Source organism: Mytilus californianus, unplaced genomic scaffold, assembly GCF_021869535.1.
Source record: "Mytilus californianus isolate M0D057914Y unplaced genomic scaffold, xbMytCali1.0.p SCAF_10, whole genome shotgun sequence".
Taxonomy (NCBI): domain Eukaryota; kingdom Metazoa; phylum Mollusca; class Bivalvia; order Mytilida; family Mytilidae; genus Mytilus; species Mytilus californianus.
This window is the reverse complement of record NW_026262582.1, coordinates 30,216,754-30,237,261: the sequence shown is the minus strand read 5'-3', so window position 1 is coordinate 30,237,261 and position 20,508 is coordinate 30,216,754. Positions and strand designations below refer to the sequence as shown.

Here is a 20,508-nt window from a genome sequence, read left to right as displayed (position 1 = left end):
TACTATATTTACTATACATGTACACTGTACGAAAAATGTATGTTAAATGACAGATGCAGAATAAGTCATGATGCCTTTTTATTATACACGTACATGAACTTGCCTTTTGTTTTCAATGTCTCTTATCTAATATCTGAGCTGTTATCAAAATACTGGTATATCCAGTCTTAACCAACTAACTTAAACCTGTGATGAAAATAAATATATATATATATAGTAATATGTATATATTGGAATTAAAAATGATAACAAGGAAATAAGGCAGCATTTACAACAAAACAGCTATTAAACTATGCACTGTTCGTGTTACTTACGAATACTCACACTTAATACATATTGAATATATCATTTATTGGTAATGTACATGAAAAACAACTGACAAACTCCTGGAGACTAAACCTTTTATATATAATGCATAGTTTCAGAGCATACAAAGGAAGCCTACAAAACAGATTGGGACCAGTACATATATTGTATTTGTAGTTCACTTAATTTCATTTGAAACTGCCAAGATTTGCAAAAGCGTCATTTGTTGTTAAAAACAAAATACCAAGATAACCACGAAATTCAAGAAACAGAGCCCACTGATAAGATTATACCACAAAAATGAAATTGAGCACCAGGAAACATTTGTAATTTCTTAGAAACGCACACCAGTTGAGAGAAAGACCAGCTGAGACTAACCAAAGTAAAGCAAAGTGTACAGAAATAAGCTGACCATTTAATTTACACATAACTTATACGTTCGTGTTGCTTAGTCTTTAGTTTTCTATGTTGTGTCATCTGTACTATAATTTGTCTGTTTGTCTTACTATTTTTGGCCATGACGTTGTCAGTTTGTTTTCGATCTATGAGTTTGACTGTCCCTCTGGTATCTTTCGTCCCTCTTTTATATATATATTTTCATACTTTAACAACATTGAGTCTTGATTGGAGAGTTGTTTCATTGGCACTCATACCACATCTTCTTATTTTCATATTTACATGAATTTAGAACAGGAGTAGTTCACTTAATTTCATTTGAAGTTGCCAAGATTTACAAACGCATCACTTGTTACAAAAAAATTAAATACCAAGATTACCACTAATGCTCAGTTACATGTAACTGTTAAAAAGGAAAATATCCACCAGTTTGATTCAGGTTTTCAGAATTGCAGGTAATCAGATATACATGTAGCATCAACGTTAACCTTCCCAATCAAGAATGGTAATCCTACATGTACATGTATCATGCGTAACTGTATCTGGTTAACTCAATGTCGATTTACAACTGAACGTTTGATTTGTAATAATAAAAAATAAAATTGATATCTCTCCTTTTTAATATCATAATTTGTGTTTGACTTCATAACAGTACAATTGTCAGCTCAGACATCTAACAATTGTTTTAATAAGCTGAATGTTCCTTTATAACTATGAAAATTGACAAACACAATTTCAATTCAATTATAAAATGTTTTAATAAATCAAAATTTATGCTGCTTGATTTTCTGGATTCTTGTTTGTAAAAGTTTATATTCTTCCCATTTTACAAGAAGTTGATCTGTCGCATAAGCACGTTCCCATGAAAATGATCGACTGGACCTAACAGAAAAGTGAGATGTAGTTGCTGATTGCTGATCACTAGAATTATGAAAAGGTGATTCAGCAGTTGTTTGGCTTGCAGTATCACTCATTTTTATACTGCTTGAATATCCTTTGGAAATATTTTCATTAACTGTTATTTTCTTTTCATTTGCTTCATGCAAGCTAATTTGTTCTTGTTTTGCCTTCTTTTTTTTTAAGTCTTCTCTTCTTTTCATACTCTGTTCTTGCCGTTTTGTTGTGTTTACTCATTTTAACTGAAAATACAGGTATTTGAACCTGGGATGAATACAAAACCAAAACCAACACATTTATTACCTTTTTGGTTGTACTTATGAGTGAACATGTAAACGCAAGCATTCACATTGATTTACCTTTTAATCATGTTAATATAAACAAGCAAATTTATAAACTTTTTAAGCCTTGTTCAAAGAATAAATAGCTTATATCCACTTTATTTGGTCTTTTGTTGACTCATTGACGATCATACCGCATTTTCTAGCTGTGTGTTGGCATCCATGTATTGGATAAATATGTCAATTGTGCTTTTGTTCATCTATTTCATGATAATTATACAACTTGAATGCTACATTTTATGATTTATGTACTTACTGTGTACATGTGTACTCACTGTGACACGGCTGTTGTATATATATATACTTGACATTCGTTCATTTATTTGAACAACATAACTGCCAAGTAAACTCTCAAAAATACAGTCATTTTTGTTTTCACTTAAAACAACAAATCAAACACAATACACGGAGAAAATAAATGGAAAGCTTGATATAAAAATGTTTATTATAAAATTTGTCAGACGGTCTGATGAATAAAGTAAGGATAACTGTTGATATTTGGTTTTACGTATACAGAAACATTAATTTATTATTATTCATTATAAACGACCAATGGCTAGACTTTTTCAAAATATAAATAAGGAGATGTGGTATGATGACAAAGAGACAACTATCAACCAATTCGTTTTCCACCGACAAGCAAAAAACAAAACTTTAAGGCCTACACGTCTTTCAAGAGCTTGCAGTATAAACGAGAAAATAAACTATTCTGAAAAAATGTGTATATTTATTTATTCATATATTTATCTTGGGGTTCGAGTAAAAAAACTTACATACATGTGACACAAAGGAATAATCATACTAATTTATTTTCACGGGCGGATCCAGGATTTTTGAAAAGGGGACTGGGGGGGCTTAATTTCAGAGAATTATGGTTGGACAATGTTATGCTATAACGTCATATACTAGTAGATCGTGAGAAATTTGAAATTTTATTAGCGATCAAAGGCCCTCTGGATCCTCAACTGATTTTACTATTAGAGTCTGTTTTACTATCGAAACAAGGATTTATATAGGATTCAATTCTAGCTGGTTGCATGCAAAGTATAATACATATAATATACACCGCACAGTAATAAAAAGACAAATTCCGAGCAATAGTTGACTTATGAGACATGTTCTGAGCTATTCGAAATGTTATATATAAAAATAAGAATATGTGGTATGATTGCCAATGAAGTTACTCTCCACCAGAGACCCAAATTAACATAGAAGTTAATATATGAATGTGTTACAGCTATAAAATAATTCACAAATCGGTGTTACATGAGGGTCTGGATCGGGGTCTTTCATTCAGTCTGTATTCTTTAATTTTTTAGGCCGTTTTTCTCTATTCTTTATACTTTTTGCCCATAATTCGCTATTCTTTATTTATTTTTGGTCCATCTTTCTCTATTCTTTATATTTTTTGCCCATTATTCTCTATTCTTTATTTCTTTTTGGTCCATTTTTCTCTATTCTATATATTTTATGCCCATTATTCTCTATTGTGCAAACCCACAACCACACTCTTTCACATTTCTTGCATTTGTGTGTTAGGTAATTTTTTTTCGGAATTTTAAATTATTTTTCTATTTTTTATTATGAATGATCTTTTAGGTGTTTAAGAGAATAATAGAATCATAGTGAAATTAGAAAAAAATAAGCACATCTCCAAATTTGTTCCAATTATTACATATTATTATATATTGTTATGAATATTGTTTTGAATATATTTTAATAGGATTCCAATAACATGTACTTAAGAAATTGTGTATTTTAGAAAATTCAATACTCATCTGCAAAATATCTTCCTCCTCTTTATATTATATTTTTATATATACAAGTTGATACAAAAATGTCTTGAACAGTTTTAATATTATATATTTATTTTTTTTATATGTCATAGGAAGATTTTTGCAAAGATTCATATAGGGTCAAAATCAAAATCAAGTTGAGATTTTTATGACGTATTTGCATTATTTATAATGGGGCTGATTTAATGTATCACATTTAACAGGTTTACATACTTAATGATAATGTATTCGAAAAAAACATAAACAAAAAAATTGAAAAGTGAATTAATGAACATTATTCTCATAAATCTACGTGTCATAGTCACAGAGAAAATTGATATTTACAATAACAAAATATATTCTACGTTTGTGATTTATTCAGCAAGATATATAAAGTCATAAAATATGAAGTCATAAAATCACCCGATTTTTACTGAAAGCGGGGATTCCCAGTTTAAAGGTTTGCATTTTTTCAATAGCCGCTTCCGTCGTTAAAGCTAGGTAAAAATTTGTACGCAATTCCGACTACAGATTTCATTTTCATTGTAATTTATAATCATTTAACTTTCAAACATATTTCATTTTGGACAACTGAACAAAGCAGAAGTATTTTTCACGGAAAGAAATCAATATCATTGAGAAATCGATCAATGTACTGAAAATTATAGTCCAAGCTCGAATAAAGGGAGACAAGCTTTATAAATCTGCACAAACTATTTTATGTCAAAATCGATAGATTTACATGGCACTGAACACTACTGAAAATTCCCAAAACAACTATTTTATCGATGTACTGATTTGTTCGAAAACGTTCTTGACGCTACTGAATCAAATGCAAGTCGTTTTGTCTTAAATACCTGAACCAGTACTGAACTGTACTGGATCTACTGCGCGGGTCAGGGTACTGAACACGTACTGAATAACTGAAAAAGATCTTGACATTTTTCCTTGCGGTAAATTCAGGCATTTAAGAGTTGTTCAGTTTAAAATGACCGTTTCAGTAGTAAAAACAGTTACTAGTGAAGGTATTAACATGTGATTAAGGTCATTACATATACAATATAAGAAGATAAATGAATTCCTCTTTTAGCAATTTAATAACACGAAAATAACATGTATGATCGTCAAGTTTATCCTGTTCCAAATAAGTTTTTTTAGTCTTGTTTATGATCTTCAGTATTACATTGTTCTGAAAATGGTGTTTTAGCAATGATACTGGATATGATAATTAAGATATGTTACGTTTATGACAAAGAAAAATTACCATCAAGAAAAAGAAAATATACTAGAGGAGATGCACATGAGTACTATTTGCACGATTTGATTTATGTTTCTATGATTCAGAATGAACTTAATTAAACTAACTGAAGGGGCTTACATCTATTCAGTCCAGGTCAAAATGTGTAAATAACTAGATTTGTACTAGACAAATTTACGTATCCTTCAGTTGCAATGAAAACTGTTGTTTTTATTTCCAAAATATATAAGAATAATTATATAAATAACGTTACACTATATATATTATTGCACAAGATGTGAAGTTTAATTTCATGTCAATCGCTTTCGTGCACACTGAGGAGGTCAACGTACTTGTAACGTTAGACTTTACTCTTTAAGTGACCAGTCGGCAGTCAACAATCCGTGGTCGATCAGTTAAGTAAGCGTAAAGTTTACGTCATTCATCTTTCAGACTTATTAGATTCTTCGGATCGGACGTATTGATTTGGATTGACCTTTACTACGTAACATTGTTCTCTTGTAAACTATGGAATCGTAGTTTCGTTTTATCTAATCAAAACGGTGCCACCGAAAAGTACAAATCGTTTGTTGTGACATTGATCCACATTTATATTTCGTTTGTGGTGTCCTTGTGTGCTGTCGTAAATTCATGGGAGGTGTCCATTGTTATTCTGCGGTTTACATGTTGTAATGTACTATTATATTATTTATTTATGTATTTCTCTGTGCTGAGTGTTTTGCGTTTGTTTGTACTGTATTCCTGTCACGTAGTGTTGTCATTTTAGCGGTATTTTAACATGGACATAAAAGCGGGAGGTTTGGCTAGCCATACAACCAGGTTCAACCCACCATTTTTTTCTTAAAATGTTCTGTACCAAGTCAGGAATATTTCAATTGTTATATACAGTCCGTTTCTATGTATGTTGGCGTTTGCTTTTGTTGAAGCTAAGTGTTTCTGTTGTTCCGTTGTTTTCCTCTTATAGTTGATGTGTTTCCCGCGGTTTTAGTTTGTTACACGGATTTGTTTTCGCTTAATCGATTTATAACTATTGAACTGCGGTATACTACTGTTGCCTTTATTTATATTCAAATTAACATTCTAATATTTGGCTTTTCAAGATTGATGAAGATATTTTGAACATTGTTAGTTTATAACCATCATTACGCTTACTTGACGTACTGATGAACACTAGACATAGACCCTATTAAAAGGTCAGAAATGAATGTCATCACATAAGTCCTTAGCAACCATTCATTTATAGTGGAAAAGTGCCTAGCAACCATTCTTTTGATTTGGGGAAGTGCATAGCAACCGCACATTTTATTGGAAAAATGCCTAGCAATCATACATATGTATATGTTCGGGTTTATTTGGACAAAAATCCGACAAAATTAATATCAAAGATGTAGTTTTTCTATAGATTACTATTTCCGTTAAAGATCACATATTGTATTACACAGACATGATTGTACATCTCTTTTTTTTTATTCTGTGGAGAATTCTTGAAAGACCTCTCCTTCTTAAAAATAACAGTACATTGTGTGTTCTGCAAAATTTCCTTCTTTGTACGTATATTTTATCTTGGTATTAACATTTTCTCATATTCTCCCGATTAAAGTTTTTGCGATAATTATAAAATCACAAATTTTAGAAAATAAGTGTTTTCGCGCAATAATTGTCAAAGAGCTATAGCTACTCATTTAAGCTGTTTCTCTTCAGTGAAAAAATCTCATAAATTGGTACAAATGATTTTTAAAGGGCAAGAGCACCTATAAGAAATATTTTTAAAATTTTAGTTTGCATACTCGGCTATCGACTCGGACATTTATCTGACTTGTCCTGCTGACAGCACTATACGGCAACGGTTGTTACCAGCCCGTTTTTGTGTTACCTTTGTTCTGTATATAATACATATTCTCCCAGGATATTTAATAACTTACTTGATGTAAGCTAAACATATTATTATTCAGCTGATTGTTGAATAAATAAAATATAAGTGTGTTAAAAATCAAAGCTAGGCGTTTGCTTAGTTTACTAATGTTATGATATAAAAGAAGCATGAAACAGTGCAGTCTGATTATTTATACTATATTTCATTGCTTTCCCTTGTTCTTAATCAACACCAAATTGTATAGAACTGTTACCATTAAATATCACATAACAATGTGTAAACTCTTCAATCGGACTTTTTGATATTTCACGTTTCTAATGTTATACAGTTTCTAGAAATCGTATTTATGATTAAAGTATTTACAATTTTCTGATAGATAAAAGACAATTCTGATATCAAATTAAAAAAAAATAGTTATATTCTCACGTCAATTTCAAGGTATAGTTTCTAATTGTTTGTCAATTTGAATGTGTGATGCAGTCTATTTTATTAAAATAAATATACATGCAGTATGTAATACTGTTCATTTCCGATTGAAATCTGATATTGGCTACCGGGTTTGATATAAGCCCAGTGCAATCATACGTTGTTTTACTTTCTTTTAAGTTGCCTCATTTATCATTTAATGTTATGCTTTTTTTTCACTATCCAGAATGGTAAAACTGCACTTCACCTTGCTATATTGAACAGTAAAACGGAAATTGTAAAGTTACTGATCGACGCTGGTATTGATGTCAATATACTTGAAAAGGTCAGTATATGACAAATCAAATCAAATAATTATCAGTAGCATATCAATATCTGCAATGCTATTTTGTCTGCACCAACGAGGATGGACATCCCAATAAATGCTTAAACATGATACAAACTGTAAACATCTTTTCAATCCTAAAAGGGTCGGACAAGGAAACTTGAGAAGATAATTGTAAACGGTAGCAATTGTACTGCACCGGATGTGCATTTTGCATAAGTTCAATTTCATATCGACAACTTTTGTGCCCTATAATGGGTTCATACAATGTATATATTTGCTCACATGTTGATGCCTGTTGTTGTATCCATTTATTATTTTGATATAAAATGTCACCCAATTTTGTCAACATAACTGAACTATAAGTAATTGTCATACAAGTAGGAGATTTTGCTAGCTGTAAAACCAGGTATAACCCTACACTTTCTTCAGAAAATGTCTGTAACAATATAAAAATAAGAAAATTTAATATGATTACCAATGACACAACATTCCATCAAATGACATAGAAAATAACAACTACATGTCACCGTACGGCCTTCATAAATGAGCATAACCTATACCACATATCAAGCAAGTCAATAATTTGACAGAATGTTTCTATTTGTTCTGCTGGTTGATAACATTTGACGTTTGCTATTTAAAGTTTCATGGACTTCCCCTGTTTGGAATTTACCTTGGAGTTCGGTATTTGTGTAAATACTTTTTATTATCAATATTAGAGAAATGAGTGAAAACACCAATAATTTGTATTTGACATAAGAGCTTCTAAACATTTAAACAGTTGTTTTATGTCAAACATTGACCAAATGCAGTATATGCTGTGAAAGTAAAAAATCATATCTTAGTTTATATTTTCAACATCATTTGCAAAGTGAATAAATGAGGACATTTGTAATTTCTACCTGATGAACCTTAGTATAGTTATCATGTCTTACAACAACAAATATCACTGCTGGCGACGTTTTAGTTGGGACAATACCATTGTAAAAAACGGAAAACGACATAAAGAAAGACAAAACAACATGTTACATTTCTGATGCAATTCATGACGCTGCAGGACACTTATACTTCACTACTTCACTACAGCTAATTTGCGTAGCTATTTTGTTATGAATATCTAACACGTTTATATCGTAATTTGTTTTTATTAAGAATGGGTTGAATGCACTGCATAATGCTGCAAGTAAAGAACATACAGAAATTGTGCATTTGCTTATTGTCAGAGCTTGCTTAATTCACTAATGTTATGATACAAAGAAGCATTACAAGCGTTAGTCTGGTATTTGATGTTACTTCTCTTGCATTGTTTTACTCTTAAAGTTACCACAAGTAGCATAGAAGTGTTACCAATATTTGATTATATTTCAATATGTAAGCCAATTGTTGATGAAACGACGAATTTCCCATCAGGAATTATTTTTAAGTCAAACTACATTAATACAGTATTTACTAATGCACGGTGTATATTCAGAACGCTTGCTTTCCGATTCAATAGACGGTAACGCTTGCTTTCCGATTCCGGAAACGCGTACTTTCCGATATTACAAAAGAAAATTACAAAGATGGTTGAAAGGTAGGTTGCTACAACCTAAAAAAAATTATGGATTGACAATTTTCTTGATTGAAATTGAAGTTAACGGAACAAATCAAACAGAACAGATGATAATACACAGTGTGTCCAGTTTCTGATATTACCACTCCAGGACAGGAACAATAAAATTATTTGAAATTCTTTTTATTTTAACATTTTTATAACTACTCATGGAAATTCAATATCAAAAGGATGAAGGAAAGTTTGTAATGTTATATTTCCCTACACATTAAAAAAATTGAAAGAAATGTTTTATTTGTCTTCCTATAATTTTTAATTTGTATTACATGTTTACGTTTGTTATTAACTAAATATTCATATTTGTATTTACTATTAATTCATTCATGCAACAATTACCACATATTATCAAGAAAACCAAGCATGTGGTATTCAACTAACAACCTTATAATTGGAGTGACACATGTATTTGAAAGTTTTGTGGTTTCTAAGTGGTATGGCTGATTTTCAATCCAACATCATTTTGATGCGATTTCTTGTGCATAGTTGTTGGACTCTATTGGTGAAATTCACCAGTAATGTCACAACCAGTTTAAGTTCAATAAATTTATTATTATTAGCAAATAAGAATTGAGTATTTTCATTGTTGTCGCATTGTTTTTTTTTATTGTTTTTTTTTGTCGAAAAAAATATATTGATTTTTTTCTTCTTTTTATTTTATTTGAGAAACTACTACTACGCCATTTTTGTTTTTGTTTTTTTTATCTTTATTTTAATATTTTAAATGCAGCGTTTGATTGTTGATGAAGTGATGATATTTGCATATCTTTAGATTTGAAATAGGCTTTCTCGTCGTCCTGTCATTTTTAGATTATAACAAACATATATAATAATTTGATACCAAGATATATCATGTTTCTATTTAGTTTATAGCTAGTCGTAAATAAAACAAATCATCACCCTAAATATTAGCCACTGGACATTGAGAAATAAATATCCATCAATCACTGAAAAAAATTGTCTCTAAATATTTAAGTGACTTTTGGAAGAACATATAGTAGCCGAATGCCTAATTTGGACTTTGAAATTGAAAATTAAACAGAAAATAGTTATTTCTACAACCGATCAAAATTATGATATTTTTAATGTAGACTTGATGACCTTTCATTTGATATGCGACAACACCATCTTCTAGAAATTTAGATTTTTTGCACTTAATAACCATATCCAACTCATTTTTGGAGGACAGGTTATTGATATACAACAACCTTACCTTAAAAGACAATTTATTTTTTGCACTCAATGACCCCACCCAACCTATTTTTGGGGGACGTAAATTTGATATTTGAAACGTTCGTTTTATGGACTTTCATTTGATATTCGACAACCTAACCATCTTAGAAGTTTTATTTTTTGCACGAAATGACCCCTACCGTCTCACTGGGATTAAAAGGGGGTTTGAAATTTTCATTTTTGAGTAGAGCTCATTTAGACGTTCAATTTGATATACATAATGACCCCAGTTGGCAAGGTAAAAAAAAATGATGCAATATCAATTGTATAAATAGAATTAATGAAACTTACAAAGTCAATGCTAAACATGAAAATTTCAATTTTTTTTTGGGGGGGGGGGGGGGGGTTTCTTTGAATGTTTTTGGTAATTAATCAAATATATAACCATGTTAAACTCTTCAATTTCTGAAAATTTCAGGTGTATAGCTGTTGTTGATTCAGAAATAAATGCCCCCGCTCGCAAAATTTCAAACTGCATTATCTCTAAAACGACAACAGATATCTCAAATCTGCTAAATGCAATACCAAACTTGAGAACCAGAAGTCGTAGAGACATGGCACTACCACCATTCAACTCAGGACCACTTGACCTTTCAAATGTCACAAGGTCAAAGTCATAGTGCACTTTGAAGGTCAAGGTGAAATTTCCTCATGACCTTGATATTGACCTCAAATTGAAGGTTATAAAACACTGATCATTTTTGCAATTTATAGTAGGTTGATATCTGTTACCGTTTCAAAGATATACACAAAATACTATACTTTTAAGAATTATCTCGTCGTAACTTTTGAACAGATGGCCAGACAGTTTTGAGCCTAATGTATAAAATGTAGAGCACTTCGAGAGGAACATTTAAAACACTGTATGTATGCAGCAATCTCTTATCGTTTTCTTAATATGTAAGCTTGAAATTTCAGCATAAAAACTGTTTGCACTCGGTGACCTTTGACCTTGGGTGCAAATAAAAGGTCACATGAACTGAAGATTATTGGTAAAGGTCCCAAGTCTCCACGATTTCCCGTTCTCAAAATAGATATTTTTCAAAAACTGTGCATAATAATTCAAGGGAAATAACTCATATAAGGGTTGATAACAAAATAATTGTTTATGTTTATTAACATTGCCATCTATTCCTGTACATGTAGCCATTTTCAAATCGATTCTATCTGTAATAGTTTTTAAGAAAAATGCAAATAAAAGAAATTTTTTCAAGGGGATATAACTCTCAAAGGGGTGATGAAATCCTACGCAGTCTCATCTGCTAATACTTCATGATGAGATCTACCAAATGTCCAGATAAAGTCATGCTATCTCTAAAAACAACGTGGTGGGCCATGTCGAAAAAAAAACAATAAAAGGGAGATAACTTCTAAAGGGGATGATGAAATCCTACACAGCCTCATCTGGTAATACTTAATGATGAGGTATATAGATGGTCTAAATTTTGGTCTTGATTACTTCAATAGAAACGATGGGAGGCCATGTCAAAAAAATGTTGGCTTTTTTATGTTCTACCTATGAATTTACTGCAAGGTTAGTAGTCGGGTCAGTGATTTATGGCTGCAATGGATATCTATGATTCCTAAGGAAGATCCCGAATTTAAGATTTCCTTGAAGTTTGGTTCCAATGAAGTCGTCAAATGATTTTTTTATATAAAATGTTCGAATATTTTTAACATAGAAAATAAGAGAAAAGGGTATGAACATGTAAACCGTCCCCATAGTAAGATTGTGTTTATAATAGCAAAGCATAATAATTTTTTATTAAGAACATAAATAAAACAGAATAAAATAAAAAAAAACGGGGGGGTTAACTTCCCCAGCCAAGGCTTATCAGTGCATGTTCATAGATCTTCATTGTAGTAGAACTTACAAATCATGCAGCCAAGGATATTTGATTTCGTATCAGATGTATTATCAGCCCAAGAGCCGAAGGCTCGAGGGCTGATATTGACCGAGGGCTGATAATACATCTGATATGAAAAATGACATGTTATGATCTTTTTATCATATGCTTCAACAATTGAAAAAAAATAACAGTTTAATATATTGATCATTTTAAGTGGTTCTCAAGTAGAAGTTCAAAAAGTGAAAAGTTTACGGACGACGGACGCCAAATGTTATACTAGTACTGCCGATATTAAATCTTTCTATCATATGCCTCAACAGAGGAGAAAAACAACAGTGTAATATCTTTTTATATTGACGTTAAAAAAAACAACAAAACATACTGAACACTGTTTGGAAAAGTCAACATTTGTAAAGTAACTTGCTATATTATGCTGGAAACTTTGAAAAATGCATTTATTGTATCATTTGTTTCGCATTTTACATAATATATTTTCCTGTTTCCTAATATTTGTTTTGTACCCTACTTTGTTATGTTTTTCACTGAAAACTTACAATTGAGGTGTATTTTCCGGAATTTGCCGAATAACGCCATGCGATAACGTTACGGAAAGGCATGTGATAATAGCTGGAAGCAGTTGATAAATTTTTCATATCAAGCACCATTTCGGAAAATATGAAATTCACGTAAATTTAATGCTATTATCATACTGTAAAAATTATAAGTTATTTACTCTAAGTATATGATAACACGCTTTATTCCTCTCAGTTTACGTGCACACTCTATTGTTCTGTAGTTTGTCCTATAGAAATTTGTTTTTAAAGCAATCAAATTCTCTGTTATTTTTTTTAGGACATCCTTAAATATAAAACTATTTATATATTAAATATATATTCAATTCTTCAAACGTCCATTGCATTTGTGTGTTTGCAATCCTACACCTCATCCGGGAAATTTTCCGCGTCAATTGACATTGCTCTTGATATTGAACATTTGCGCATGCGCAAACTGATGGCCAGAAAATAGAGATTTTTACCTATTCTTCTGGCTTGCCGAAACAATAGACACTCCGCAAAAAAAAAACGTACGTGTCAGGCAAGACGTATCACAACACTGTACATTTATTACAACTACATGTATGCACTAAATCTCATTTTCAATCTCATTTATAAGTTTTCGACTATAGTTACTATTTGTTAGTGAAGGAAAACGTGTTCCTCATCATCTAACTATTTTGCAAATTTTACCATCTCTATCATGTCTATGTTCTTTTGGAATTTTTGTTTAACCTACTGGCTTTAAACAAACAAAAGCTTAAAGTCCTTAAATTTCCTTTAAACCTTTCTTTAACTACACTACAAATTTAACTGTTTTTTCAATCCATGTACAACATGTGTTCATACACTTTGACCGTATATGTTTACAGCTTTATACATCTATGGTTTGATTAATACAGTATATTTTGATCTATTTCGATTAACGACATAAAAAGAAGAAGATGTGGTATGATAGCCAACTATCCACCAGAGGCCAAATGACGTAGAAGTTACAACTATAGGTCACCGTACGGCCTTCAACAATGGGCGAAACCCATACCGCATAGTAAGCCACACAATGCCTCGAAATGACAAATATAAAACAATTCAGCGAGAAAACTAACGGCCTTAACAAGCACATTAAAAGTGAACTCAACGTATTGGTCTCGGAGAAAGAAGAATTCATATTCCTTTCATATTAACTTGTTCTTGACCTGCTATGCATGTAATGTTTGCCGCATTACACCAATCCATCATTTCCATAAGCGGATATGGTATAATACATCTGTGTTTAAGTATATAATTTAAAAGTATGTGATGTGTCTTGTCTTGTCTTGTCTTTCAGTTTAAGGACAAATAAACGGTCACTGTTTTGTAGTTATATTACAACATTTTCAATGGCAGGCAGGTATATATATATATATATATAATAACATATTCAAATTTAATTGCAAGTTTGTATGATAATACATGGGACATACATCATGAGTTCATATCTTTTTATCACACCCTAAAACATATTCTTTTAAAGTTTAGGGAGAATATTAATGTATCCAGCAATAAACTGCAATCTTCTTTATTTAACCTCGAAAATAGTTCTGGAAGTGATTGATTTGAGATTCCAAATGTATTCTTTATATCCATAAAAAGTGTTCACTGTGTTGTCGTCCCAAATGTGTGAATTATTTGCCAATGGGCGTTTAAACAATTAACATAAAATCAACTTATGTCTTTCAACATACATATCGTACAAGAAATAAAAAAATAAGGTAAGAGATGTGGTATGATTGCCAATCAGACAACTATCCACCAAAGTTCAAATGAAGTGGATGAAAGCAATTATAGGCAACAGTACGGCCTTCAACAATGAGAAAAACCCAAACCGTATAGTCGGCTATAAAAGGCCCCGATGTGAAAAATATGAAACAAGTCAATTGAGAACATTAACGGGCTAGTTTATAACAAAACAATTTACGAAAAACAAATATGACAGACAATGAACCAACGACAACCACTGAACAACAGGCTCTTGACTTAGTACACATACAGACTGTGGCGGGGTTAAACATGTTTGTGAGCCCTCAACCCTCCCCTAAGAACAGTGGTGTAACAGCACAACATAAGAACAAACTATAAAAATCAGTTGAAAAGGCTTAACTTATTTTATTTTACAAGAAAGTACTTTTTTCAAACAACATTACACTTTAGTGAAAAGGATTATTTAATAACATTTCAAAAAAGATGTTCAACACATATGATATTAATTAGATTCAAAACTTGCATGGTAAACATTTACCAGAAAATGGAAAGTTATGACTCGATCATTGGGATTCGGGTCAATTATTTCTTATTGGATATATTGTCGGGATGGAATTGCATCCCATTGCTATATCATATTTAAAAAAAAAAAAAAAAAAAACATTCTAGCGTTCGTGTGTCCATTCATTTATATTTTGTAGGAGGAATTCTCAAACCCGTGTATAAATGTCCGGTTTGAATGTTCAATTAACTTCAAGCCGAAGCGTTTGCCAGTTTCCTTCATTCGACCGGGGGATCCTTTCGTCATTGGACCTTTCCGTATACTGTTGCTATGGGCTCACGAAGTCTTGTCAAGTGTCGCTTTTCTCTCGTAGCAGGTTCCTAGCGATTTTTTTTCGGAACTTTGAATGGCAATTTGACAGTTTATTCAACAGTCTTAGGTTTACTTCTGTCATTATTATTGCAGACAAACGTCTTAAATTTAAAACAAAATGTCTAACCTTATCAGATGGTGGAGGTATATCCTATTTTGAAACACTTTTCTGACTGTTCCCTCCTCAATTCAAATTGTTAAGCGAACCAATTGCGAGATGTTCCGAAGTCTTTCCGAATAAATAATAAATAGCCTGACCTGGTAAGAACTGTAAATAATAATCTTGCACAAGGCGGGATGAGAATATTCTGCAACACAAAATGCATGAAACAATAGTGTACACAAGGTCATGTTTCTTTCTCTGACTGATAATGACGTCTTTACACTATGTGATCCCTCATTCCCGCCTTACAAACTGATTTCAATATTAATATTTTGATAATTTTGTTGTTTTGTTGTTTTGTTGTTTTGTTGTTGGTTTTATTAGGTCTTTCCACTTTTCTGTGGAAAGACCTATTGGTTTTTCTTCTGATTATTAGGTCTTTCCACTTTTCGGTGGAAAGACCTATTGTATTTGTTCTGATTATTATTTTTTTTTCTTCTTCCGCCACTTTTATTTCTTGCGTATAAATTTTGTTTCACAAGATGTCGCTTAGCTGTTTGGTATATGATATCAAACAGTTTATGCGCCTTTGAAATTCACCCTGCCTCACCGAATACTTTTCTTTGTAGGAGTTATCTCCCCGAACACTGTTTTCCTTGTGACTGCATCTCCTCCGTAACCGTATAAGAAAGCGACAAATTTATTTTATAAAATTGCTCGTTATATCCTTCGCATGATTTGTCCAATTTTGACCGAAGCCATACGAACACTCCATATGAGAGTTATTTCCCCTTATGCATTTGATATAAGTGATATGCATTTCTATCTTGTAAACCATAAGTGATAGAGACCTAGGATCTTTTTATTTGAGGTCCTTGGTCCCAAAATAAAATGAAAATTAGGTCAAAGTGAAAGGTCAAGGTCATATTCAAAATTTTGATTTTGGCTTATTTTCACTTATTTCCAAAAATCGTATAAGATATGGACAAATTATTTTTACTAAATTTTTAGTTGCGACATGTCGTAACATGTTAATTTTGATTGCATGGGTACGTTGAACGTAAAAGGGAGTTTTCTCCCCTCTTGTATATAAAAATACGCGTATGGTGATATAACTCATTAACCAAATATAATTAAGACCTATGGTCTTTTGATTTGAGGTCTTTGTTTTATGACCTTGAAATTAATCTCAAGGTCATAGCTTAATTTGACATTCTAGATTTTGACCTTTGCTTTTACCTCATATGTGTACATGATAAAGCCATGAGACTTTTTGCAATAGGTTTCAAACCATTTAACCTTGAAAAATACAACCGGAAGTGACCTTGTTTAAACCGGAAGTAACTATTTTTTGTACTTTATTAATATAAAAGTATATAGAACCAGATATTTTTGGAATCAGTGTCAAGTAAATATTCAAATAGTATCGGAAGTAACATTTTTCAAACCTGAAGTAACAAATTATCTCCCTTATTTAAAAAAATATTGTATAGAAACAATATATTTTTGGAATCAGCGTACTATAAGCTATCATTTGACGATTGTAATAACATTTTAAACATAATTTTACTACTTTCATATTAAAATACATGGTTTTTGGTGGGAAGACCTTCAATTGTTCTCTGAACATTTGGTTTTTAATTAGGTCTTTCCACTTTTCTGTGGAAAGACCTATTGCTTTTCTTCTGATTATTTTTTTTTTTTCTTCCGCCAAATTTTGTTCTTGCGATAAATTTTTGTTTCGCAAGATGTCGCTTAGATGTTTCGTATATGATATCGAACAGTTTATGCGCCTTTGAAATTGACCCTGCTTAACCGAATACTTTTCTTTGTAGGAGTTATCTCCCCGAACACTGTTTTCCTTGTGCATGCATCTCCTTTGTAACCGTAAAAGAAAGCGACAAATTTATTTTACCAAATTGCTCGTTATATCCTCAGGATGTTTTGTCCAATTTTGACGGAAGCGATACGTAAACTCCATATGAGAGTTATTTCTCCTTCTGTATTTGACATAAGGGATATATAAATGTATAGCATGAATGGTAAGTGATAGAGACCTAAGGTATATTGATTTGAGTTCCTTAGTTCATTTAAATGAAATTGAGGCCAAGGTCAAAGGTCAAGGTCATATTCTAAATTTTGACTTTTCCTTGTTATTTCATCTCCTCTGTCACTTTTAAAATTACAAATTAAAGAACTAGTGCAAAATGTTTGCTTAATTGTGATTAAGATATGATACATTTGGTCTGAAACAATCCAATGATATCTTATAGGAGTTATTGTCCCTGAAATGATTCAATTTAAGGTTAATTGATTATTACTCCAACTTGGTACATGATAAAGCCATAGAGTCTTTTGCAAACTGTTGGTTGACATATGACCTTGTAAAAAGTAAACCGGAAGTGACCTTGAGTGAACAGAAAGTAGTATTTTTTGCACTTATTTCATGGAAAAGTACCTTGAAACCATATATTTTTTGAATGACCATAGGTCAACCTATGATTAGAAACCAGAAGTGACATTTTATAAACCGGAAGTAGCATATTATCTTCCTTATTACAGGCATAAGTATATACAAAATATATATTTTTGGAATCAGTGTGAATAAAGCTATCATATGAGACCGGAAGTGACATTTTCTAAACCGGAAGTGGGCAACTATCTCCCTTATTTCAGGCAAAAGTATATAGAAACTATTTATTTATTGAATCAGTATGAAGAAATCTATACTTTGACGCTATTAATAACTTTGAGTAAACCAGAAGTAGCTTCCTATCAATTATTTAGACAATTGATGTGGAAAGACCTTCAATTGTTCTTTGAACAATGGGTTTTTAATTAGGTCTTTCCACTTTTCTTTGGAAAGACCTATTGTATTTGTTCTGATAATTATTAGGTCTTTCCACTTTTCTGTGGAAAGACCTATTGGTTTTCTTCTGATTATTTAGGTCTTTCCACTTTTCTGTGGAAAGACCTATTGGTTTTCTTCTGATTTTTTTCTTTTTTTTTTCTTCCACCTAATTTTGTTCTTGCGATAAATATTTGTTTCGCAATATGTTGCTTAGATATTTGGTATGAAATCGAACAGTTTATGCGCCTTTGAAATTTACCCTGCGAAACCAAATAATTTTCTTTGTAGGAGTTATCTCCCCGAACACTGTTTTCCTCTTTTGTACACGCATCTCCTCCATAACCGTAAAAGAAAGCGACAAATTTATTTTACCAAATTGCTCGTTATATCCTCAAGATGTTTTGTCCAATTTTGACCGAAGCGATACGTAAACTTCATATGAGAGTTATTCCCCCTTCTGTAATTGACATAAGGATATATGAATGTATAGCATGAATGGTAAGTGAAAGAGACCTAAGGTATATTGATTTGAGTTCCTTGGTTCATTTAAATGAAATTGAGGCCAAGGTCAAAGGTCAAGGTCATATTCTAAATTTTGACTTTTCCTTGTTTTTTGATCTCCTCTGTCACTTTTAAAATTACAAATTAAAGAACTAGTGCAAACTGTTTGCTTAATTGTGATTAAGATATGATACATTTGGTCTGAAATAATCCAATGATATCTTATATGAATTATTGTCCCTAAAATGATTCAATTTAAGGTTAATTGATTATTACTCCAACTTGGTACATGATAAAGCCATAAGATCTTTTGCAAAATGTTGGGTGACATATGACCTTGAAAAATGTCAACCGGAAGTGACCTTGAGTGAACCAGAAGAAGTCATTTTTGCACTTTTTTCATGTAGAAGTACATAGAAACCATATATTTTTTGAATGGTCATACATTAATCTATCATTTGAGACAGGAAGTGATATTTTATAAACCGGAAGTAGCATATTGTCTCCCTTATTACAGGCATAAGTATATATAAACCATATATTTTTGGAATCAGTGTAAATAAAGCTATCATATGAGACCGAAAGTGACATTATCTAAACCGGAAGTAGCCAATTATCTCCCTTTTTACAGGCAAAAGTATATATAAACCATATATTTCGAATCAGTGTAAATAACGCTATCATATGAGACCAGAAGTGACATTTTCTTAACCGGAAGTTGACAATCATCTCCCTTATTTCAGGCAAAAGTCTATAGAAACCATATGTTAATTGAATCAGTATGAAGAAACCTATGATTGGACGCCAATAGTAGCTTTGAGTAAACCAGAATTAGCTTCTCATCAATTATTTAGAAAATTGATGTGATAAGGCCTTCAATTGTTCTTTGAACAATTGGTTTTTTAGGTCTTTCCAATTTTCTGTGGAAAGACCTATTGTATTTGTTCTGATTATTATTATTATTATTATTATTATTATTATTTTTTTTTTTTTCTTCCGCCAAATTTTGTTCTTGCGATAAATATTTGTTTCGCAATATGTCGCTTAGATATTTCTCATATTGTATCGTATAGTTTATGCGCTTTTAAATTTCACCCTGCTAAGCCGGACAATTATCTTTGTAGGTTATCTCCCTGTTCACTGTTTATCAAGTGTGTGCATCTCCTTCGTAACAAAAAAAGATATCGACAAAATTCTTTTTCTAAATTGTTCGTTACATCCTCAGGAATTTTTGGCTAATTTGGATCGAAGCGATTCGATGAAATTTTATAGGAGTTATCTACCTTTATGAAATAAATTTGTCGTTATGTTTTTGTTACTCATAACCTGTAAGCCGTATAAACCTATAGTCTTTTTATTTAAGGTCCTTGGATCCTTACTTTGAAAATGAGTTCAAGGTCAAAGGTCAAGGTCATGTTCTGAATTTTGTCTTTTGCTTGTTTTTGCAATTTCTCCGATATTTTTAATGTTATATATTAAAGAACAAGTGCAAAATGTTTGTTATATTGTGATGAAGATATGATACATTTGGTCTGAGACAATCCAGCGACATCTCATGGAGTTATTGCCCCTGAAATGTTTTATTTTAAGGTA

The 20,508-nt window shown here is 31.5% G+C and overlaps 1 protein-coding gene across 1 annotated transcript in view; it reads left to right on the top strand.

The window, feature by feature from the left end:
* The window catches only part of LOC127717917 (putative ankyrin repeat protein RF_0381), a 183,437-nt gene that overhangs the window by 66,369 nt on the left and 96,560 nt on the right, over window positions 1–20,508 (top strand). The window contains exon 4 of the mRNA XM_052223783.1: window positions 7,499–7,597. Within this exon, the coding sequence (XP_052079743.1) occupies window positions 7,499–7,597 (99 nt within the window). The remainder of the gene's footprint in view (window positions 1–7,498; window positions 7,598–20,508) is intronic.